The sequence below is a fragment of the Dama dama genome, chromosome X (assembly GCF_033118175.1).
Source record: "Dama dama isolate Ldn47 chromosome X, ASM3311817v1, whole genome shotgun sequence".
Classification (NCBI taxonomy): domain Eukaryota; kingdom Metazoa; phylum Chordata; class Mammalia; order Artiodactyla; family Cervidae; genus Dama; species Dama dama.
In genome coordinates this window covers 81,768,063-81,794,358 of record NC_083714.1, presented here as the reverse complement: position 1 = coordinate 81,794,358, position 26,296 = coordinate 81,768,063, and the positions used below count along the sequence as shown (strand labels likewise).

Genomic DNA, 26,296 nt, shown 5'->3' with positions numbered 1-26,296 from the left:
CAATAACTAGAGAAAATAAGTGATTCTGTAGAGGATAAAGAAGGACACATCATGGTTTAGTGGAAAGATAAGATTACTATGAACTATTTAATATTTGCTCAAATTAGGAGCCAGTGCCTGGCACATAGACAATCAATATATATGTGTTAGATAAGTAAAGTACTTCTTTGTTTCATATTTATCATTTCTAATATGAAAATAACAGCATTTACATTGCTATGCTGGTATGATGGGCTTCCCTGGTGGCTCAGATGATAAAGAGTCTGCCTGCAATGCAGGAGATCTGGGTTAGATCCCTGGGTCAGAAAGATCCCCTGGAGAAGGGAATGGCAATCCACTCCAATATTCTTGCCTGGAGAATTCCATGGACAGAGGAGCCTGATGGACTACAGTCCATGAGGTCTAAAAGAGTTGGACACGACTGAGTGACTAACACTTTGCTGTTGCTTTGATGAGAGAATCAAATAGAAGCATTTATGTGAAAACACTTTTGAAAAAGACTTTGAAAAGTCTGGCATAGGAACCAACTGGCTTTCTTTTCTAAAATGTGTTTATTATTTATTTGATAAGTATCTGTTGAGCTATTTCTATGTGCTAGCAATGTGCTAGGGGATTATTGTAAAAACTACCCTCAATCCTTGAGAAAATTGTAATCAAATTAACTAACAAATATATTAGAAAGGGATCTCAGCAGTGTATTGGTGAGGACTGGATTAGACAGGAAGGAATGGATTAGCTCAGATGATCATTAAGATCCCTTCTATAATAGAGAGGATTGATGATAGAGTCATTTTCTGTAGGCTTCATGTAAGCTAGAGCATGATGATGTGGAATATAATGTGTGCAGAGGAAAAAGAATACAGGATAAAACAGAGAACTGCTGCCATGTAGGTGGCTAGAGATGGCTGTATTTCCCTCATGGGAAGAAAGAGTCCTATCATTCTATGAAGAACAAACTTTATAATTGGGGTTGTATTTTGATAATTCAGTAGTATGCATTAATGTAAGCCCATATCTGTCAATCATACTAAGTGAAAGTTTGGGATAATTAAATGAACATTGAGCTAAAAGTCAAGATACCTGTCTGGGTTGTCATCCCAGTTCCACCACATACTTACTGTTCAGCCATGAAAAGTAGCTTCACTTCTTTGGCCTCAGTTTCCTTATAAATAATTATGATTCCTTATCAATGAAGAATCAGTTATGATTACTAAAGCCCTTTTCAACTCTTATTATTCAAAGCAGGCATTTGAATTATGGTTGTCATTTCTATATTTTTAAGTTTCTGATGTCTTTTACTATGATCATGAGAAGAGCAGAAGAACATTGCAAGCTGATAATGTGTTGTTTCTATTTTAAAATACATACTCATATTTGAAAATGATTCAGTGGGCATATGAATAAACTTGCTGTTAATTGTGAATATTTTAATTCTATTAGTAAATATTTTCCATTGTAAAGGAAAGTGTCTCCACTAGTGCCTCTGCATCTTTATTAAATCATTATTAAAATGTAAAATGACTGAGAAACTATCTTCCTGAAATCATGAGACTTGATAAGAAGGCTGACATAAAGAGATGATTGATAATAAAGACATTTATTAGTCTATCTTTTTTTCTCTTTTCTAGGATTTCACCTCTATAATAAGATACCCTCAGTTGTACCTGAAAGCTGCCTTTTGATATTTGTAGGTCTCATCATGGGAGGACTAATTTACAGTTTAAATGACAAATCCCCACCAGTCATGAACAGTGATATATTTTTCTTGTATTTACTTCCACCAATAGTCCTTGATGCAGGATATTTTATGCCCAGTCGGCCATTTTTTGAAAACATAGGAACCATTCTGTTGTATGCTGTAGTTGGAACAATTTGGAATGCATTTGGAATAGGCCTTTCCCTCTATGGCATATGTCAGGTGAAGCTCTTCAACCTTGAAGATGTGTCATTGCTCCATAACCTTTGGTTTGGTAGTTTGATTGCTGCGGTAGATCCTGTGGCTGTACTCTCTGTATTTGAAGAAATTCATGTGAATGAAAAGCTTCACATTTTGGTGTTTGGAGAATCCCTCCTTAATGATGCTGTTACTGTTGTAAGTATCCCAGGAATGACTTGTCATGGTAATTAATTAGGTTCCCTTATGCTCACCCTTGAAATTTAAATAATAATTTAATTCTGGTTTAGACCATGATTGAACAATTTAGTCCAAGGAATAAGGTTATGAATTTAGAGAATATGATTTGCTCACCATTAATATATTTTCAAAAATAAAAATGCTAACCTTTATCAGTTTGTTAAGAGAAAATTAGGGTATGCCTTCTAGAGGTCACAGTCTTCCTAGTCATGTTACAAGAATATTTTAGCCATGACGGATATATTCACAGCCCATCAGATAATTTTCAAACAGAATCACGCATAATTTAATACTGACCTGCAGAAATATCTTTTGATATAAGGAAGCTTTCTAGGAACTCATATTGGGAAGGAAATGGGGAGTTGAAGAACTTCAAAGTTGAGAAACTTCAATTTAGAAGGATATATAGGGCATAACTTGAGACTTTCCTGATTGGTAAATTCACTCTAATCTTTTTTTTTTTCCTATTTTTAATACAGGTGCTCTATAAGCTGTTCAAATCTTTCTCTGAAATGCCATCTATCAAACCATTGGACATTTTGGCTGGGATAGGCAAGTTTTTTTTGGTTGGAATAGGAGGCATTTTCATTGGGCTCTTGTTTGGCATGATTGCTGCCTTTACCACACGCTTTACCAAGACCATCCGGGTCATCGAACCTCTCTTTGTCTTCTTATACAGTTATCTCTCCTACCTGACAGCTGAAATGTTCCATCTCTCAGGTATTGTGGCGTAAGTATCTGGACACATCTTTGATCTATCTATTGAATTTCTCTTAGGAATTGATTCTTATTTTCCACTAGAAATCTAGGAAATTGCATTTCCTAAATATGGAAGGTGACCCTCCATTTATGTTCTTAAAGGTTTTCCTGTTACCTCTAATAGTCACTTAGTCATAGGACTGCAAGTGTTATCATTGTCAAGCTCATGGACTCCCTGTAGAGATTAAATGGCTACATCTCAACTACCTTGTTTGTGTTGGGATTGGGGGTCAGTATGACTCTCATTGCATAACAAAAATGCTGAGAATTTGGCATGAGGCTGCCTAGAGCACTCCTCTTTTTACAGGGGAGAATCATTCTCCTAATGGATTAATGTATCTGGACCCAGTAACATTCCAGTGGTAATTAATTAGATAGCACACTATATAAATAAGCTTGGCATTAGCTCTTATATAGATGGATTTTCTGCAATAACAACCAACTTTATGACTTGTTTTGTAAATCATATGGCATATGCTATATTTTTCTCTCTATCACTGACATTTAACCAATGATGACAGTACTTCATATCTAGCTTATAAGGCTAAATGCCCAAATAGTAAGTATTAACACCTAAATGCTTTTGTGATAGGGTTTAGATAGACTACTCCATTCTATGTTTTTACAATAAATGGAATGAATTAATTTTTCCAAATGACACATGTTTTCTGAAAGCTCAAAGAGAAAAAAAAAATTATTTTTAAACACAGATTATTTATTTATTTTAATTGGAGGCTAATTACTTTACAATATTGTGATGGTTTTTAAAATTAAGTTCTTTAGAACTAATGCCATTTGACTTTAGGTTACTCTTGGTTCTCAAAGGACTTATTGTACATAAGAAATGTCATAAAATGGCGTTTGAAGTTAGTCTGTTTTAAATAAAATGTTCTAGGTTGAAAGCAAGGATTCTATCTAACATCTGTCTGGGTGATTGCATTTTAATTTGTTGAGAGATGTAGTTTGTTTTAAATTGTCTTTGCTTTTTTTGTAGTTTGTGTTTTAAATTGTCTTTGTTTGTATTACTATTAATGAAAGACATGTAGAAAAAAGTCAAAAAAGCAATTGGATAGGGCAGTTTAAATTCTTTTAATCTAAGACATTTTTCAAAGTTTTAATATAGTTTCATTTAAGTGACTTCCTTCTTTTGAGCACCCTGCACTTTTAAAGAACTTGACAATGTGGTGAGTATTGCCATAACTGTGTTGAGTACTGAAAGAAAGAAACAGGGAAAACAATGTTGTCAGAATTACTTGTTTCCTCTGAAACTCTCCTGATTCTTAACTTTCTTATAACGCTAATATATTTTATTTTGGATTAAGAATATGAGAATCTTTCAGGGTTATATCTGAAAATCTTGTTTCTTTTGACTGCTAAGGGTACTGGAAAAAAGACCTTCCTTTATTTTTACAGAGGTAGTTTAACAAAATAATTAAATGATTAATTCAGACCATCTTAAGCTAACGCTTTATATGCATTTTTGTTATTTTAAAAGGTACTTGTGTAAATATCCTTTAAATATATATATCTTTATAAACTTTGTGTTATATGCAAAACCTTGGCTTACTTAAAGTGAAATTGTTTTGAATGTAGTTGGAAAAGAAGAGCACAAGTATGATTTAAAGTATTTGAGAAAATGTTTTCCTAAGATATTGTATTAATTGGAAAATTAATTAGGCTGAAAACACTGGATTAAGAAATGGAACTCCAAAATTTAGGTCACATAAGTGACCAAATAATGATGATATTTGAACTTGTAATAAAATGAACAAACTGATAATTCAACTGTCAAATCATAGATTTTAAATATTAAATACATTTGAAAAATTATTTTTTGTGATGGAAATAGAAAACCTCCTCCAAAACCTTCTGAGTTTCAGTTTCTTTATCTGTTAAAAGTAGATGATAATATCTACATTACAGAATGATTGTAATAAAAGGAAATAGCATATTAACTGAATGACTATTTAAATATATAAAAAACAAATTTTAGACATTATGTAGTTATTTATTGATTGAATCACTGTGTTAAGCATGAAACAAAAGTATAATCATAGTCACAATGTCACTTTGGGAAGATTTTCCATTCCTTTCATTTTGTGGCATTATCCAATATGAAAATGTAGCACAAAACACTTAACACTCTGTCAATCATTAGTCATTTTATTTTCATAAATGAGCTGTGTATAAATCAAGTTCTGTCTGAAGGATTACTGATTCTTAGAATGGTCAATATCATCGATTTTTTTTGTTGTTGTTGAAATGGAAATGAGGAAGCAATTTTACTGTGAGAAAAGTAATTAAAATCTATTAGAATTGTGAGGTTGAAGACTATTCTTAGCCTTAAAGCATAAAGCATCCAGTCTTAATGATGGGTGCTTTTAACAGTGGTATATTGCATCCATTATAGGACTCATTTTTGTTCCTTTTCAATAATTCATTGTTTTTGAAGTCAATAAGTACACATTTACTGGTATCTTAAAATAGGTTTTGTTATATTATGTGGCCTCTTACTTTAGAATTTTTTCATAAAAGAAAATCTGCTCAACAGAAGTACCAATTGCTATATAAATTTATTTTATAAATTACCAAATTTATTTATTTATAAAAGTGCCAATTTACTTATAAAATATTAAACTTTATTATATCTATATATATACATTTATAGAAAATTAAATATAATTTAATTTTATTAAATATAGAAAATTAAATACATGTATATATATTTGTATTATAAGTTAACAGTTGTTAGTGATGCTTTGAGATGAATATTCAAGTCTAGATTTGTATTAGACACTTGATAATATGATTTTTTATCACCATTGTATTTTGTTACATTTTTAAAAACTTGGCAAATGTGAGTTTGCTTCTCTGAGCTTCAAATTGTTCTGTATTTCATTCAAAAAATTGTTTGCTATTGTTGCCTATCAGCATAGGTGGAGAACAGTGTTTTTTAATTAACTTTGGTTGGGTCAGAGAGCTATGACTGCCTAATATTGTTTTTGAGAATCTCAGAAAATAGTAGGTATTGTTATTTTTAAATTAATCTCCAAACTATATTGGCATTGTTTTAGATGTCAGATTGACATCACTGTTTGGCAGAGGAGACAAATAATTTCTATATATAATTAACAAAGTGCACCATTTGTTGGCCCTGTATATAGTATTGTTTTCCTGGTGGTTCCAATGGCAAAGAATCCACCTGCAATGTGGGAGACCTAGGTTCAATCCCTGGGTTAGGAAGATCCCCTGGAGAAGAGAATGGCTACCCACTCCAATGTTCTGGCCTGGATAATTCTATGGATTTTATAGTTCATGGGGTCACAAATAGTAGACAGTATTATAACAAGGTTATAGTGTAGAAAATAGCAGACCAATTAATTTCTCATCTTTCACCCTTATATTGTATAGCTTCCCTGGTGGCCCAGATGGTAAAGCATATTCAAATATAGATTTATGTTCTCTACACAAAATTATTTGTGCAATTAGCTTGTTTGTGATTTCTATTCAGTAGCTTCTACAAAGTTATTTTACATTCTAATAAAAATTAATAGTTATAGCTAAAATACTCAAAGGGTGTTCTTTTTTGTTTGGGGGGGGGGGCATTCTTTTTATATACTGCTTTCTTCACCCTGTCATGAAAAAAACAGCTTTCTAAATTTTTTAGAAAGAGACACTATAGAACATGAAGATTTAGAAATAAGTTTTTACATAATGACAAATACTATTTTTATGATAATAAAAATACATTAAAGTTATTTTCATGCATTTGATATGAACTATAAAGCTAAGGTGTTAGAACTTAGGAATGTTCTAGCTTAAGGCTCCAGTTCTATAGAGTTTGAGCTGTACCAGTTGGTAATTCCATAACTTATTGTTTTCACAATATAATAATGCTCTATCAAAGAAAGTGTAATCAATTCCACACAAAAGTGCCCTATATAATGAAGCTTATATATTGTATTATAACTTCCCTTCACTTTCAAAACTGTTGGAATCTAATAGAAATTTCTTTTTGTTTGCTCAAATGCTAAAACTCTATGCCTGTGGAGCATAGTTCTCTTTCACTTTTGGAAAGAGTTTTTTTTTGTTTTTTTTTTTTCCCTAACCAACTGACACAACTGATGTATTTTTTCAACTGTGGTCTTCATTATCTATAGATTCCATATAAGTACCTTCTAATTACTTTCTAGCCTAGTTGGACACTTTAAATACTAAACCTAGATTTAAAGTGAAATCCTAGCTCAAAATATGTACATAAATAAAATAAAATATTATAGCTACAGTCCATGTTATATTTTTGTGGTTGATACTATTAGTCTGAGAATATTCTTTAAAGATATAAAATATTAATAGAACCATAGAATTTCTTTAAAATGTCATTTTCTTTCTATTTCTTTTGAAATGTATCAAGCCTATACACCTTTGTCACTTGGAGCAACAGAGAGTATACTTGTACATTTAACCACTGATATTAGAGCAAACAATTGAATTGGGAATCATGAAAATGTTTCTGCTTACCAGTTCCACTGTTTTAATTCAAAATTTCCAAGACTGAAATAGAATAGGTTCTGTTAGCTGTCTTTAGTAAAACTTCTCTGGCCTATCCAGCTTACTCAGTTTTGAAATTTCAATGCCAAAAATGTTCTCAGGAAAGAACCAGTGCTTTTGTGCTGAGAATGATATAAGAAACAAGATCTGTAGAGAGACTTGCACACAGTAGGGACTCAATTGTTTATTTTTGAATGAATACACACATGAATGCATAAATGACTAGGGAAATTTTAGATGAGACATCATGAGACATCACTTCTGTAAAAGAAAGTTACTTGTATTGATCATGTTTTTATGACTCATAAACAACTTCACCTATAGAGAAATGGATCAAGGAAGTGAGAAAATGGCTTTGAGTATCTCATACTTAAGGAAGAAGGTAAAATTAATTCCCTAAAGATCTGTAATGAGTCTATGACAGACATGACCTTTTATTCTAGAATTTACCTACTAAGAAACTCTTTTATTCCTAAGGCAATCAATAGTCAAACCTTTAAAATTCAGTTTAGTCTTAAAGACTGAGAAATTTTATTGAGTTCATCAACAAGGCTAATTCTATTAAGAGAGAAGAGACTTGGAAATAATCTATGATTTTTATTTTTACATCTTATTTAGGTGTTAGATTTTTGCCTGTGCATGACTGCAAGAGTTTATGCATTGCTGTGACTTCTGCACAAAGGGACTAAAATAGCCTAAAACGATGTGTTTTGACATTGTGAAATGCTTCACAGTGATACGAAGTGAAGAGAGAGTGTTAGTCACTTATTCATGTTCGATTTTTGTGACCACCCAGAGACTGGAGGAAGTAACCATTCCTTTCTTCCCTTGAATGGAAGTAGCATTCAACCCAGGGGGATTTTTAGGGACCTTCCCAAGCCAGGGGTTGAAACTACATCTCTTATGTCTTCTGCTTTGGTAGGAAGATTCTTTACCTTCTGAGCAACCAATATAGGCCTAAAATATTCAAAGTGTGGTTCATGAATTCTTGTGTGCTGTGCTGTGTTAAGTTGTTTTAGTTGTTCCCAACTCTGTGACTCTGGGCTTCCCTGATAGCTCAGTTGGTAAAGAATCCACCTGCAATGCAGAAGACCCCGGTTCAATTCCTGGGTTGGAAAATCCCCTGGAAAAGTGATAGGCTACCCACTTCAGTTTTCTTGGCCTTCCCTTGTGGCTCAGCTGGTAAAGAACCTGCCTGCAATGCAGGAGACCTGAGTTCGATCCCTGGATTGGGAAGATCCCCTGATGAAAGGAAAGGCTACCCACTCCAGTATTCTGGCGTAGAGAATTCCACAGACTGTATAGCCCATGGGGTCACAAAGAGTCAGACATGACTGAGCGACTTTCACTTTCCCTTTTCTTTGTGACCCTATGGACTGTATGTGACCTTATGGACTGTAAGCTGCCAGATTCCTCTGTCCATGGGCTTCTCCTGACAAAGTCAGCAAAGAACTATATCTCCTCTAGATGTATCACTTTTTCTGTTTAAATCAAACAAATCTAAGTTGAATTGAGAAATGTAAGATGTCAATTAAATGTTTTCCCTTTGATTACATTTTAATAATGATTCTTTAGCCTTAAAGATACATGTGATTAGTCTAATATATTTGCTTTTAAAGAATTATAACCCTGCATAGCAATCCAGAAAGCCAAAGCAATTAAAAATAATTATTTTGAAAAATCAAATTTTTTATTCTCTGTGACATTTCAGCAATAAATCTCTAAAAAAACTAAAGTGCCAAGCACGTAAGTCAAGATAAATGAAAGTTACAAAACTGCAAATTCTTTTTGAGTGACACTTTTTATGGAAAATATTTTTTCAGAAAATAAGTACTCATAAACTAATGAGTTCCTCTAGGGAAAAATAACCAAAAAAATGTTTTGTACAATCAAGTAAATGTTCCTACTCAATGTATCCCCCTCCAACAAATCTCAAGTTGCTCAAATTATACTAATTACTCAAAGACCTGAATCACTTCTTCATGAAGACTGTATCACTCATAGAAATTTATTTGCAACTTTGTCTTAACTCTAGTCACATCTGCCTTGTGTCATGGCTACTCATTTATTAGACGTTTCTCCCTCACAAATATTAGCTAATATTCATTGAGCACATCCAGTATATCAGACATTATACTGATTGCTTTACATACATACATTATGCTTATTGCATTTCTTCTTTTATTCTCATGGCAATTGGATCAGTTAGGCATTTATTTTGCCCATTTTACAGATCAGAAAACTCAGGTTTAGAAGGATTAAATAATTTGCCTAAGGTTATGCCCCCTGGCAACTATAAGAGCAGGGATTCACTTACACATCTGTCTGACTGCAGACCCCAATGTCTTAAAAAGTGAAAGTGTTAGTTGCTCAGTCATGTCTGACTCTGTGACCTCATGGACTGTAGCCTCAAAATGGATTAAAGCTCTAAATGTAAGACCAGAAACTATAAAACTCCCAGAGGAAAACATAAGCAAACACTCTCTGACATAAATCACAGTAGGATCCTCTATGACCCACCTCCCAGAGTAATGGAAATAAAAGCAAAAATAAAGAAATGGACATAATTAAACTTAAAAGCTTTTGCACAGTAAAGGAAACTGTAAACATGGTGAAAAGACAGCCTTCAGAATGGGAGAAAATAATAGCAAATGAAGCAACTGGCAAGGAATTAATCTCAAAAATATACAAGCAGCTCATGCAGTTCAATACCAGAAAAATAAACAACCCAATAAAAAAATGGGCTAAAGAACTAAATAGGCATTTCTCCAAAGAAGACATACAAATGGCTAACAAACATGAAATGATGTTTAACATCACTCATTATCAGATAAATGAAAATCAAAACCACAGTGAGGTACCATCTCATGCCAGTTAGAATGGCTGCTATCAAAAAGTCTACAAACAATAAATGCTGGAAAGGGTGTGGAGAATAGGGAACATTTTTACACTGTTGGTGGGAATGCAAACTTGTATAGCCACTATGGAGAACAGTGTGGCGATACCTTAAAAAACTTGGAACAGAACTGACATATGACCCAGCAATCCCACTGCTGGGCATACACACTGAGGAAACCAGGATTGAAAGAGACTAATGTATCCCAATGTTCATCACAGCACTGTTTACGATAGCTAGGACATGGAAGCAACCTAGATGTTCATCAGCAGGTGAATGGATAAGAAAGTTGTGGCACATACACACAATGGAATATTACTCAGCTATTAAAAAAAACAGATTTGAATCAGTTCTAATGACGTGGATGACACTGGGGCCTATTATACAGAGTGAGGTATGTCAGAAAGAAAAAAACATCAATACAATATATTAACACATATATATGGGATTTAGAAAGATGGTAATGATGACCCTAAATGTGAGACAGCAAAAGAGACACATATAAAGAACAGACTTTGGAACTCTGTGGGAGAAGGCAAGAGTGGGAAGATTTGAGAGAATAGCATTGAAACGTATATATTACCATATGTGAAACAGATGACCAGTCCAAGTTTGATGCATGAAACAGGGCACTCAAATCCAGTGCAATGGGACAACCCATAGGAATGTGATGCGGAGGGAGGTGGGAGGGGTTTCAGGATGGGGGACACATGTACACCCATGGCTGATTCATGTCGTTGTATGGCAAAAGCCACTAAAATATTGAAAAATAATTAGCCTCCAATTAAAACAAATAAATTAATAATTTAAAAAATTGTTCTATCCAATAAAACCAAAGGAAAAACTTATACCCCCAGCACTACAGGACCTCCAGTTCACAGGAAGTGTAAGTCAGTTTGCTACCACTTATTATTAATAGCTATGTTCTGGATTAAATAGATTTTATGTGATGGTCTGTGAATACAACTGTAATTCATAACATTGATGCTTTCAAATTCTAAATATAGACTTTTGAAATGCACTTCGTTCATAAATGAATGTAGACAGTTTGTATCCTGCTCATATCTAATTCCTTGGAAATGCAAAGTACAACAGAGACCTGTGCATGGTTTTGTGTGACAGTTAATCATTTACTATTTGTGTTTCTATTCTTTTAGTTTGTGTTTTATTTGTTTTTTGCTTTTTTTTTTATTCTTGAGATCAAGTCCCAGAAACAGCAACTATTATTTGATACATAAATTCTGGAGATTTTGGAATTAAGGGATTCCAGAATATATTTCAATACATGAAATAGTTATTGTAGAACTAACACATTCATGTTTTTGTGTTTGAAAATATAGCTCACTATTCATTATAATTAAATTACTTTTAGTATGATGAGGGTCATTTGTTTTTTAAACTGAGGTAAATTTTGAGGACAGTAGGTAGCATAGGATAGTGATTAAGACCATAGGATTTGAAATTAAACAGATCTGGGTGAAGTCTCAGCTCTACTATTAATACTTAATAGCTCCGTGAGTGTGTTTTATTAAAAATTAGATGTAAAGGGCTTAACACAGTACCTGGTCCATGACAAGAACTCAGTAAATGGTATATTATATGGTTGTATTCTATTTTCTCTTCATCCTTGAGAATATGTGAGCCTTATACTCTATTAACTGTAATGAGAAGAAATCTTACTCATTTCTGCCTACAGGATTTTCTCTTTATGCCAGGCACACATGGAATTGGTAACTTATAGTGCTGCTGCTAGCTGTGTATGAGTCACACTATGTAACTTTGGAAAGTGGTTTCATTTTTTCTTATAAATTATTCATATTCATTGCAAAATATTCACAAAATTGGCAGAATTTAAAAAAAAATCTAACCAAATATGTAAAGATAACTATAAGCAATATTCTGGTGGATATTTTCCAGGTTTTTTTTTTTTCTTCTATGTGTTATGGCATTTAAAAAGCATGGTAAGAAATCCACTATAAAGAAGGGAAAGGGTTAGTTTTAATCATGGAACAGGCTGGTTCTATTTCTTTCAGGGCAATGGGGCCACGACTGTATTCAGGTTGAGTACAACATAATGGTGGTCTTTCACCAGTATAGAGTGGCTTCTCTCTGCAAAGACATATAAAGGTCATTTCTTTCTAAGCCATGGCAGCTTTCTTTTCTCCATACACTGAAAAACACTGGACTTATTATAACTTGTTATACTAGGCAAATTTTATACTTCACTAGTACTTTTTTAAAAAATTTTACTTAAATTGAATTATTTATGGATTATCTAAGAATTACAACCCAATGCAACTGCTGACATTTGCGGGGGGCATGGTGAAGCAATGGGCTTAAACCCGTTGTTATAATATTTTTTTCTCTTCTCAAGTTAAGACATAACAGCAACCTGATTAAAATTAGATTGGAACAAGACAAAATAATATACATTTTACATTGATGCAAAGTCTAAATCCATTCAAAGATTAAAACTTCACTTTTATAAAAGCACAAAAATTCTCATTTCCTCACTATTCTCAAACTTAATGAAATTATTTACATGTAAATCATTAATTGCTACATTTATTGCTTTAATGTATCAGTATAGCAACAATACATTCAGAGATTTATCTGATTTTAGTTATCTACTGATAATACTTGATGCTTGTTTTGTCCACTTTTCAGAGTGAAATGCACTTCTTATTTATTCTTCTTCAAAATTAAAAAAAAAGAAGTATAACATTAAAACAAAGTTTACAGCTAGAAGGAATCTTAAAGATAATTTCATATAACCCCTCATTTTTCAGCTGAGGAAACTGATGTCCAGAAAGACTAAGAGATGTGTGTATGATTACATATTTGAATTTTTCACACAGGAGTATAACTAAGTTATCTCAACAAATCAGAGTCTCGTCTACTTTTTTTTTTTATTAGTTGGAGGCTAATTACTTCACAACATTTCAGTGGGTTTTGTCATACATTGATATGAATCAGCCATGGATTTACACTTATTCCCCATCCCGATCCCCCCTCCCACCTCCCTCTCCACCCGATTCCTCTGGGTCTTCCCAGTGCACCAGGCCCGAGCCCTTGTCTCATGCATCCCACCTGGGCTGGTGATCTGTTTCACCATAGATAGTATACATGCTGTTCTTTTGAAACATCCCACCCTCACCTTCTCCCACAGAGTTCAAAAGTCTGTTCTGTATTTCTGTGTCTCTTTTTCTGTTTTGCATATAGGGTTATCATTACCATCTTTCTAAATTCCATATATATGTGTTAGTATGCTGTAATGTTCTTTATCTTTCTGGCTTACTTCACTCTGTATAATGGGCTCCAGTTTCATCCATCTCATTAGAACTGATTCAAATGAATTCTTTTTAATGGCTGAGTAATATTCCATGGTGTATATGTACCACAGCTTCCTTATCCATTCATCTGCTGATGGGCATCTAGGTTGCTTCCATGTCCTGGCTATTATAAACAGTGCTGCGATGAACATTGGGGTGCACGTGTCTCTTTCAGATCTGGTTTCCTCAGTGTGTATGCCCAGAAGTGGGATTGCTGGGTCATATGGCAGTTCTATTTCCAGTTTTGTAAGAAATCTCCACACTGTTCTCCATAGCGGCTGTACTAGTTTGCATTCCCACCAACAGTGTAAGAGGGTTCCCTTTTCTCCACACCCTCTCCAGCATTTATTGCTTGTAGACTTTTGGATAGCAGCCATCCTGACTGGCATGTAATGGTACCTCATTGTGGTTTTGATTTGCATTTCTCTAATAATGAGTGATGTTGAGCATCTTTTCGTGTGTTTGTTAGTCATCTGTATGTCTTCTTTGGAGAAGCGTCTGTTTAGTTCTTTGGCCCATTTTTTGATTGGGTCATTTATTTTTCTGGAATTGAGCTGCAGGAGTTGCTTGTATATTTTTGAGATTAATCCTTTGTCTGTTTCTTCATTTGCTATTATTTTCTCCCAATCTGAGGGCTGTCTTTTCACCTTGCTTATAGTTTCCTTTGTAGTGCAAAAGCTTTTAAGGTTAATTAGGTCCCATTTGTTTATTTTTGCTTTTATTTCCAATATTCTGGGAGGTGGGTCATAGAGGATCTTGCTGTGATTTATGTCGGAGAGTGTTTTGCCTATATTCTCCTCTAGGAGTTTTATAGTTTCTGGTCTTACATTTAGATCTTTAATCCATTTTGAGTTTATTTTTGTGTATGGTGTTAGAAAGTGTTCTAGTTTCATTCTTTTACAAGTGGTTGACCAGTTTTCCCAGCACCACTTGTTAAAGTGTTTGTCTTTTTTCCATTGTATATCCTTGCCTCCTTTGTCACAGATAAGGTGTCCACAGGTTCGTGGATTTATCTCTGAGCTTTCTATTCTGTTCCATTGATCTATATTTCTGTCTTTGTGCCAGTACCATACTGTCTTGATGACTGTGGCTTTGTAGTAGAGTCTGAAGTCAGGCAGGTTGATTCCTCCAGTTCCATTCTTCTTTCTCAAGATTACTTTGGCTATTCGAGGTTTTGTTTTTTCTTTTTTTTTTTTTCAGTGCGTTTTGTCATACATTGACATGAATCAGCAATAGATTTACACGTATTCCCCATCCCAATTCCCCCCTCCCACCTCCCTCTCTAGCCGATCCCTCTGGGTCTTCCCAGTGCACCAGGCCCGAGCACTTGTCTCATGCATCCCACCTGGGCTGGTGATCTGTTTCACCATAGATAATATACATGCTGTTCTTTCGCAACATCCCACCCTCACCTTCTCCCACAGAGTTCAAAAGTCTGTTCTGTACTTCTGTGTCTCTTTTTCTGTTTTGCATAAAGGGTTGTCGTTACCATCTTTCTAAATTCCATATATATGTGTTAGTATGCTGTAATGCTCTTTATCTTTCTGGCTTACTTCACTCTGTATAATGGGCTCCAGTTTCATCCATCTCATTAGAACTGGTTCAATCTAGATGCCCATTAGCAGATGAATGGATAAGGAAGCTGTGGTACATATACACCATGGAATATTACTCAGCCGTTAAAAAGTATTCGAGGTTTTTTGTATTTCCATACAAATTGTGAAATTATTTGGTCTAGTTCTTTGAAAAATACCGTTGGTAGCTTGATAGGGATTGCATTGAATCTATAGATTGCTTTGGGTAGAATAGCCATTTTGTGAGTCTCGTCTACTTTTAAAGAGTTCCTAGAGAAAATGATTCTACACAAAGTTCGGCTAATTTAAAAAAGTTAATTGTGTCAAAAATTACCTAACATAAAATTTACCATCTTAACTATTTTAAGTGTACAGTTCAGCAATATTAAATATATTCACATTCAGCCAGTTTTTTTCTTTCTTTCTTTTTTTGCTTCAACTTATTTTGTAATCACCTGGAGACCAAAAGCCATACTATTCTATTAAAAGATTCAGTTGTCATTTTTGTGCTCTTGGAGTGACAACTCTAAAATGTGAGACAATAAATAGTGAATGAAGGCTGGTAATTTTGTAACTGTTACCTAAATATCAAACCATATCAAATACCATTTGAAATTAGTTAAAAGGCAAAAGAGAGATTGTTGTAGGAATAATAGCCAGATCGTTAAAGATCATTATGTCTTTTGCTTTTTATATACTGGGATGAGACTAAAGAGAAACATAATTTTCACAAGCCATTTGAATTATTTTGTTTTGTGATAAAGTACAATTTTTGCATTTTGTTCTTTCAAAGGAAGATTTAACTTCTAGATATTTTATAAATTTTAACATTATTATGAAACCATCATGAAGATATTCCCCCAAACGTTTTATTATAGAAGCTTATGGAAACAAAGAATTCTTGGTTTTGATTGGTTCTTGATACATGGAGATGCTTTTAGATATAGTTGAATCAATTAGTATCTCAAACACTTTTCATAAAGGCATACTATAATTTTCTCACTTAGCTTCATTACTGACTACTGCATTGGGACTGGAGTGGAAACAGTCACATCGAGTGAGGGTTCTCTCAGGTTAAAATGAATTCCAAACTTTTTTCATTGTCCCTGAGATACACTTAAAAAAAAAAAAAAAAAAGACGAGTACTTATGAGCTCCTATATTCTCAGTGCTGGAGGGTAGAAAAGGTGGAAGAGGAGGTTGGCTTCATGACTTTATCAGCACTGAAGACCTAGAGCCTGTAGCATTCCCTGCCAGCTTCCTTGTTTTGTTTTCCATAATAATTTCTTTTAATCTTTAATGCCATTAGATATTGCAGTTTCTTTTTTTAACCTTTGTATTGTGGTATAGCCAATTAGCAATGTTGTGATAGTTTTAGATGAACAGTGAAGGGACCTAGCCATGCATCCACATGTATATATTCTCCCCAAAACTCCCCTCCGATCCAAGCTGCCACATAACACTGAGCAGAGTTCCATGTAGATGTTGCATAGTTTCTGATTCATATTAACTACTTAAATAGTGAATACAAATTTTAACCAGCTACTCATTAAATCTTTTGTTACCAAACTGAGGTTCAGCTGCTTGCATCTTGAAATCCAGTACTGGGGACAAAAGTGTTCGTTGGAAAAGGAAAGTTCACCCTATTCAGAAGGCTGGCAACCTGGGGAGAAGGCAGACTTTTGTCCCAGAACCAATTCCAAAGATTCTGCTCTAGTCATGAAAGTTTTTAAAGGGGAAGCTAATCATAGTTAATCATTCAGGATGGGATGAGAACCTTCATCATCTTTCACTCTGTGCAGACTTGCTGACTCTGTGTGATCTTTCTTTAGATGCTATCTCATTCATACAGTAACTGGGGAAAAGATCTACTAATCAGTTAATTATTCTTCGTTTTATTTTTCCAGTCTAAGAAAAGAATCAACAAATAAGTCAAGGCATTATGTGATCAAAAGATTTGAGAGATATGCTTGGGCCAGAGTTTAATGAAGTAGGGGGGCACCTGGTATAAAAGCTAAGTTAAAATATAGCTGCTAAAATGATGAAACAAAGGAACTCTTAAAAGGAGCTACTCCCTGCAAAAATCTGTTTTTTGCAAAGAGCTGCTTACAATTTGACAGTAAATTAAGTGCCTAATAACCCAAGTTATAGTGCTAGGTGCTACATACAAAATTTGTGTACAGAGATAAAGCTCCCTTTTAATTATTAGAGCTTGCCAATACTTCAATACTGTATATTGTAAGGGTGAAAGCAGATAAGTGATTGAAATTAATAGTTTAATAAGTGATCTAAAAATAAAACTGTTCTTTCTTTAAAATCCTTGTCATAGTATTTTTTTGAAGAAAAAACTATTGTTAGAAATTTATAAATAAGTGGCTGTACTTCAAAAAATACTATTCCTCTCTCTTTTTAAAATATTTTGCTGAAAGAAAATTTTGGAGTTTTAAAATGAAATAGAAATGAAAATAGAAAGAAGTAAAGAGTAAAAAGGGCTGACCAAAAGTCTGTTGGGTGACAGCTGATAGTGAAGGGAAAATAAATCAAAGAAATAGGGATAGGGAACCTTAACAGTAGATGCAAATTATTGCCAAATTAGCTTTTGAGGAGTACCAAACTACAAGAACACAAATGTAGTTTATGTAGGCAGGCTTCATTTGTTTTGCGTGGAGAACTACAGGCACCATATCTGATTATTACCGGTAAAGATTTGACATGGTTCTTTTATTTTCTTTTCATTTTTTCCCGATTATTTTTATTAGTTGGAGGCTAATTACTTTACAATATTGTAGTGGTTTTTGCCATACATTGACATGAATCAGCCATGGATTTGCATGGTTCTTTTCTGGTACAAGTTTTAGATTGTAGATTCTAGTCCTAGCCATTACATAGAGAGGTGAATAGTTATAACAATTTTATAGCAAGTTACTATTGCCCCATATAGAGTTTGTTATGTAAAGGGAAATCATAAGGTATGCAGAGTGTAGGAAGTAAAACATACCTGAAATTGTTTGAGTCTAGTGAAGGCATATCTCATTTTATTGTGCTTCACTGTATTGCAGTTTGCATTTATTGCATATTTTACAAATTGAAGGTTTGTGACAGTCCTGCATTGGGCAAGTCTATCAGCACCATTGATCTAATAGCATTTGCTCACTTCATGTCTCTGTGTCACATTTTGGTAATTCTTGCAATATTTTGAACTCTCCACTAACAGAAAGATTACAACTCACTGAAGGCTCAGTTGATGGCTAGTATTTTTAGCAATAACAGCTTTTAAAATTAAGACATGTACAACTGATTTTCAGAAATAATACTGTTGCATATGTAATATATTATAGTACAAAGTAAATATAACTTTTTTTGTGCACTGGCAAACTACAGTCTGTTGGGTTGTAAAGAGTCGGACATGACTGAGCAACTAACACTTGACTATATGGACATTTGTAGGCAAAGTGATGTCTCTGTTTTTTAATACACTGTCTAGGTGTGCATAGCTTTTTTCCCAAGCAATAAGTGACTTTTAATTTCATGGCTTCAATCACTGTCCACAGTGATTTTGGAGCCCAAGAAAATAAAGTATGCCACTGTTTCCATTGTTTCCTCGTCTATTTGTTATGAAGTGATGGGACTGGATGCCATGATCTTTGGTTTTTGAATGTTGAATTTTAAGCCAACTTTTTCACTCTTTACTATTCTTCAACAGGCTTTTTAATTCCTATCCATTTTCTGCCATTAGGAAGGTGTCATCTGCATATCTGAGGTTATTTATATTTCTCCTGTAAATCTTGATTCCAACTTGTGCTTCATCCACCTCGGCATTTCTCATGACGTACTCTGTGTATAAGTTAAACAAGCAGGGTGATGATATACAGTCTTGATGTACTCTTTTCACAATTTGAAACAAGTCTGACATTTGATGTCTTATTCTCACTTTTGCTTCTTGACCTGCATACAGGTTCTGAAGGAGGCAGGTAAGGTGGTCTTGTATTCCCATCACTTTAAGAATTTCCCACAGTTTGTTGTGATCCACCTAGTCAAAGGCTTTAGTGTACTCAACGAAGCAGAAGTAGATGTTTTTTTTCTGGAATTATCTTACTTTTTCTATGATCCAATGAATGTTGGCAATTTGATCTCTGGTTCCTCTGTCTTTTCTAAATCCAGCTTGTATATCTGTACGTTCTTGGTCCATGTGCTATTGAAGCTTAGCTTGAAGTATTTTGAGCATGGCCTTGCTAGCATATGGAATGAGAGAAATTGTGCAGTAATTTGAATATTCTTTGGCATTGGTCTGCTTTGGGATTGACCATTCCCATTCCTGTGGCCTCTGCTGAGTTTTCCAAATTTTCTGGCATATTGAGTGAAACACTTTCACAACATCATCTTTTAGAATTTGAAATAGCCTAGCTGAAATTCCATCATTTTCACTAGTTTTGCTCATAGTGATGCTTCCTAAGGCCCACTTGACTTTATACTCCAAGATGTCTGGCACTAGGTGAGTGACCACACCGTTGTGGGTTTTCTGAGTCATTAAGATACTTTTTGAGAATTTTTCCGTGTATTCTTGCCCACTCTTCTTAATATCTTCTGCTTCTGTTATGTCCTTACTGTTTCTGTCCTTTATTGTGCCCATTTTTGCATGACATGTTCCCTTGGTACCTCCAATTTTCTTGAAGATATCTCTATTTTTTTCCCCTCTATTTATTTGCATTGTTCACTTAAAAAGGCTTTCTTGTCTCTCTTTGCTTTCCTTTGGAAATCTGCATTCAGATGGGTATATCTTTCCTTTTCTCCTTTGCCTTTCACTTCTCTTCTTTACTTAGCTCTTTGTAAGGCCTCCTCAGACAACCATTTTGCCTTTTTGCATTTATTTTTTGGGGGTATGGTCTTGATCACCACATCCTGTACAATGTCATGGACCTCTGTCTATAGTTCTTCAGGCATTCTGTCTATCAGATCTAATCCCTTGAATCTGTTTGTCACTTCCACTGTATAACCAGAAGAAATTTTATTTAGGTCATACCTGAATGGCCTAGTCATTTTCTGTACTTTCTTCAATTTTAGTCTGAATTTTGCAATAAGGAGTTCATGCTCTGAGCCGTAGTGAGCTCCCTGTCTTTTTTGGCTGACAGTGTAGAGCTTCTCCATTTTCAGCTGCAAAGAATATAAACAATCTGATTTCAGTATTGACTTTCTGCTGATGTCCATGTGTAGAGTCTTCTCTTGTGTTGTTGGAAGAGAGTGTTTGCTATGACCAGTTCACTCTCTTGTCAAAACTCTGTTAACCTTTGCCCTGCTTTATTTTGTACTCCAAGGCCAAACTTGCCTGCTACTCCAGGTAGCTCTTGACATCCTACTGCTACCTTCCAGTCCCCTATGAAGAAAAGGACATCTTTTTTGTTGTTGTTAGTTCTAGAAAGTCTCCTAGATTTTCATAGAACCATTCAACTTCAGCTTCTTTGGCATTAGTGGTTGGGGCATAGACTTGGATTACTGTGATACTGAATGGTTTGCCTTTGAAACGAACAGATATCATTCTGTCATTTTTGAGATTGGACCCAAGTACTGCATTTCTGACTCTTTTGTTGACTATGAGGGATACCCCATTTCTTCTAAGGGATTCCTGCCCACAGTAATAGATATAATGTCATCAGGTAAATTCACCCATTCTGGTTCATTTTAATTCACTGAATTCTAAAATATTGATGTTCACTTTTGCCATCTCCTATTTGACCACTTCCAATTTACTGTACTTCATGCACCTAAGATCCCAGGTTCCTACGCAATATTGTTCTTTACAGAATTGGACTTTATTTCTATCATCAGTCACATCCACAACTGGGCGTGGTTTTTGCTTTGCCTCCATCCCTTCATTCTTTCTGGAGTCATTTTTCCACTCTGCTCCGGTAGCATATTGGGCACCTACCGACCTAGGGAGTTCATCTCTCAGTGTCATATCTTTTTGCCTTTCATCCTGTTCATGGGGTCCTCAAGGCAAGAATACTGCAGTGGTTTGCCATTCCCTTCTCCAGGCCATGTTTTGTAAGAACTCTCCACCATGACCTGCCTATCTTGGGTGGCCCTACATGGCATGGCTCATAGTTTCATTGAGTTAGTCAAAGCTATAATCAAAGCAATCAGTTTAGTTAGTTTTCTTTGATTGTTTCCATTTTGTCTGTCTTCTGATGGATAAGGATAAAAGGCTTGTGGAAGCTTCCTGATGGCAGGGACTAGCTATGGGGGAATCTGTGTCTGGCTCTGATGGGCAGGGCCGTGATTAGTAAATCTTTAATCCAATTTTCTGTTGATGGGTGGGGCTGTGTTCCCTTCCTGTAGTTTGGTCTGAGGCCAAACTATGGTAGGGACAATGGCAGTAATGGTGACATCATTCAAAAGGTATTATGCCAGGACTGTTGTATTCAGTGCCCCTGACCCCACGGCAGGCCTCTGTCGACCCATGCCACTGCTGGAGATTCCTGGACACTCATAGGCAAGCCAAGCTCAGTCTCTTGTGGGGTCACTGCTCCTTTCTCCTGGGTCCTGGTGTGCACAAGGTTTTGTTTGTGCCTTCAAAAGGTCTGTTTCCCCAGTCCTCTGGAAGTTTTATAATCAAATCCCACTGGCCTTCAAAGTCAAATTCCCTGGAGCTTCTCAGTTCCTTTGCCAGATCCCCAGGTTGTGAAATCTGTTATGGGCCTTAGAAATTTCACAACAGAACTTAACTGGTATGATTGTTTTCCAGTTTGTGGGTTGTCTGCTTGGGGGCTCTATGGTGGGGCTCACACACCATGCCTTTCAGGTCTGCTGCAGCCAGTGCCCCTGTCCCTGTGGCAGGCTACTCCTGACCCATGCCTCTGCAAGAGACACTTAAACACTCAAGGGCATGTCTGGATCTTGTCTCTTGTGGGGTCCCTGCATCCTGGTGTCCATAAGGTTTTATTTGAGCCTTCTGAGCATCTCTGGTGGGTATGGAGTTTGATTATAAATGCTATGTCACCCCTCTTACCATCTTGTTGGTGCTTCTCCTTTGCCCTTGGACGTGGGGTATTTTTTTTTTTTTTTTTTTGGTGGGACCCAACATTTTGTAAATGGTTGTTCAGCAGTGCGTTGCAATTTTGGAGCCCTCAATGGAGAAGATTAGCACAAATCCTTCTACTCTGCTATTTTGTTTAGCATATTAGAAAGCAAAGGCATTGCTTTGCTGACAAAGGTCCATATAGTCAAACTTATGACTTGTCCAGTAGTCAAGTACGAATGTGAGAGTTGGACCATAAAGAAGGATGAGCACCAAAGAACTGATGCTTTTGAACTGGAGAAGACTCTTGAGAGTCCCTTGGACAGCAAGGGGATCAAACCAATCAATCCTAAAGAAAATAAACCCTAAGTATTTATTGGAGGTACTGATGCTGAATCTGAAGCTCCATGACTTTAGCCACCTGATGCAAAGAACTGACTCATTGGAAAAGACCCTGATGCTGGGAAAGATTAAAGGAAGGAGGATAGGGGATGACAGAGGCCGAGATGGTTGGACGGCATCACTAACTCAATGGGCATGAGCTTGAGCAAACTCCAGGAGATGATGAAGGACAGGGAAGGCTGTTGTGCTGTGGCCCTGGGGTCGCAAAGTCAGACATGAGAGTGACTGAACAACAACATGGTAGAAAACAGACTAGAAAGAAAAATACAATTTATCTTTGAAAATAGTTTATATGCAAATTGTATTTCTAACTTAATATATGTACTGTCAGAGTGACATTTTGTTTCTTAAGATCATAAAGTGATTTAGACTAAGGACTTGTTGGGGGGATGGAAATCACACAATTCACCATACCTTTCAGTAAATATTAAGCATTTTATCAACTGTGAACTGCTTTAGATATGGTCATAGTGCATGTAAGTTGGCAATAATATATTCTGGGTAATATTTTAATTAGTTACCAACCCTAAGATACTCAAAGATGCAAATGAAGAACTCTCTTGTACTGAAAGACACCAGACAGCATGTAGTATTTCAGAAATTTCAGCTCATCCTCTATGTAAATCTTACTCTTTGAGGTTTTCATTATTCCATTTCTCTCAAAGAATCACAAATTGACCCACAAGAACGGACATTTATGGCTACTGAGCTGTTTTCTTTTCTTTTCTTTTTTAACAGAATAGGATATGAGAATAAAACTTGCATGTAACAAGTTGGAAAACAAGAAATTTATGACACTTATCAAGTAACCAAATGCTATTTTTAGAAAAAAAAATTATTAAACATAGTGAAAGTATTAAGGGAATACATTCTCTTGAGATTAATTAGCACTTGACAGTTCACTTAAAGCTTTTGATTCCCAATTATTTTAGATATTTCAAATATTATCCAGGAATTATTTTAAAATATAAAAAAATAATTTTTCACTAGCCAAATAAAACTGGTCACTCATGAGACACCTACACTTATACAGGAATTCAGTTTTTGCCTTCAAAATTTGCACAAAGAAATATAACTGAAAGCAAAATTCTACAAAAGATTGACAGCATATAGTTGTCTATTACATTTTAAAAGCCTGGTAATTTACTAGTTAACCAAGCCTATCTACCTAAAATAGTTGAGAGTAAAATGAAAATAGAGCAATTAAAAACATATACAATGTTTTTTCCCCTTCCCTGCTCCCCAGTTGTTAAGAAAATATCTAAATATCTGACCCTTAAATGAATAAGAGTGAGAAGGCAGTCTTGCAGGCAATAAAGCATTTTGGAGGATTGAAAGGTGCAATGAAATACTCTAGAGTAAGGCTTGGAAAAGATTATTCAACAGGAATATAACAACATAATCTTGAAAGCATAGTGAATAGAATAAAACAGTAAAACACTCTCTGACTATCAAAAATTGCTTTATTTATAACAGTAAAGCTTTAGAGGTTACAAGTATGTATTATTTCTCATATTAGCCCTTGCCTCTTAGCGTATTTACTGCCAACTAATTATTAGAACCTGTCAGTGCAACCCTATTTAAAGAGGACTGATTAGGCAATGAGCTTCCCTGGTGGCTAAGACTGTTAAGAATTTGCCTGCAATGAGGGAGGCCTGGGTCTGAGCCCTGGGTCAGGAAGATCCCCTGGAGAAGGGAATGGTTACCCACTCCAGTATTCCTGCCTGGAGAATCCCGCGGACAGAGGAGCCTTGCAGGCTAGGGTCCATGGCGTTGCAGAGTCGGACAAAACTGAGTGACTAAACACTGAATGACTGACTGATTAGACAATGTTAAAGATGATAAAGCAGACACATTATTCTCAGCACACAAAAGGACACAGAAGCTGTCATTTATTTTGAAAATTAAGCATTTGATTGTCTTATAAATGTTATTGTATAAATTCTGGGGAAATGGCATGTTTTTTATGTTCTGGAATGAAGTAAGGCATCTAGAGTAACAGAGATCCTAATTTAGTCTTCAACAACATTTGTGTGATCACTTTCCCTTAAAGTTAAATGCAAATATTTACTCTTACACATTTTTTCCTCTTCTTTAGAGTTATTGCCTGTGCTATGAGCATGAAACGTTATGTGGAAGCTAACATTTCTCAGAAATCTCATACAACTATCAAGTACTTCATGAAGATGTGGAGCAGTGTTAGTGATACTCTTATTTTCATCTTCCTTGGTGTTTCTACCATTGGAAATAACCACGAATGGAATTGGCCTTACATTTGTTTCACTGTCATTTTCTGTCTTATTTGGAGAGCATTAGGTATGGTGAATATTGATTTTTTATGTAAAATGTGTCAGCTTGTTTTGAGATTGCATTAGAAACAAGAAATTTAAAATTCCAATATGCTTTATTTGCTTTAATTCTCATAAGTAGACTGTTTTCTATTCCTCACTTATGCAGGGGTTCCACAATAGCAAGGTTAATAAATTGGCTCTAAAATCAGATTGAGTTCAAATTCTAGCTTCACTACATAGCCTTTTGACTTTGAAAAAATCATATAATCATGCTAGGAGTAACAGTCCTTAACTGTAAAATGAGAATGGTTAACACTATAAACTTTTGCCAACTATTGTGAGAATTAAATGATATAATGTAATCAAAGAGTTTATCATACAGCCTGGTACATCATAAATTCTCAGTAAACATTAACCTTTAGTACTACTATTATTGGGCTTCCCAGGTGGCACCAGTGGTAAAGGATCTGCCTCCAATGCAGGAGATGAAAAAGACCTGGGTTTGATCCTTAGGTAGGGAAGATTCCTGGAGTAGGAAATGGCAACCCACTCCAGTGTTCCTGTCTGGAAAATTCTATGGATGGAGGAGCCTGGCTGCCTGTAGTCCATGGGGTCACAAGGAGTTGGAAGTGACTGAGTACCCACACAGGCATAAAAACCCTCTTCTAATCCAGTGTTTACATTAAAAATATATATATATACTCCACTGGTACTGAAGTGAAATACACATGTAAGCATATTTTTCATCCTGAAAACATCACAGCTTCATTGTTACTTAAACTAAGCTGTCTCTTTAATCTTACACGTTGTAGTGTACATAAGAACAGTTTACAGTTTATCATATTTTTTGACATTTCTATCTCTATTTTCCACCTCCTCAACACATGAACAGAATCATTGTAGACCTTTCTTTGGAGACTATGAAAATTACCCTAGCAACACTTAGGGACACATTAGGGAATTTGTTTATAATTTTAAGAATGAATAATAAGACTGACCAGGGTATGCTTTATTATCTGCTGAAATATATTTAGGTTGGCATGAACAGTGAAACTATAAGCTAAATGTCATGCAAGTTCACAGAAGGCAATTTCTAATTTATTCTGATCCCACTGGAAAATCTCACTAGAGTTATAAAATATTTTTTAATCTAAGTGTCTTTTTAAATAAAATTGAACAAAACATCTATTTTGTGCTCATGTGCTATAAAAAATAGCTGATGGAAACAAAAATTCCAAGAATAACTGAAAATATTTTCCTGTAAACTGTTAAGACCTACAGTCTCCCAAAGCAATAGAAATAAAAGCAGAAATAAATGAATGGGACTGAATCAAATTTAGAGGCTT

At 35.1% G+C, this 26,296-nt stretch overlaps 1 protein-coding gene across 1 annotated transcript in view; it reads left to right on the top strand.

Annotated features, from left to right (window-relative positions):
• LOC133052734 (sodium/hydrogen exchanger 2-like) overlaps window positions 1-26,296 on the top strand; it is a 52,777-nt gene that overhangs the window by 1,755 nt on the left and 24,726 nt on the right. Inside the window, exons 2-4 of the mRNA XM_061137601.1 lie at window positions 1,629-2,092; window positions 2,614-2,864; window positions 24,758-24,975. Of these exons, the coding sequence (XP_060993584.1) occupies window positions 1,629-2,092; window positions 2,614-2,864; window positions 24,758-24,975 (933 nt within the window). The remainder of the gene's footprint in view (window positions 1-1,628; window positions 2,093-2,613; window positions 2,865-24,757; window positions 24,976-26,296) is intronic.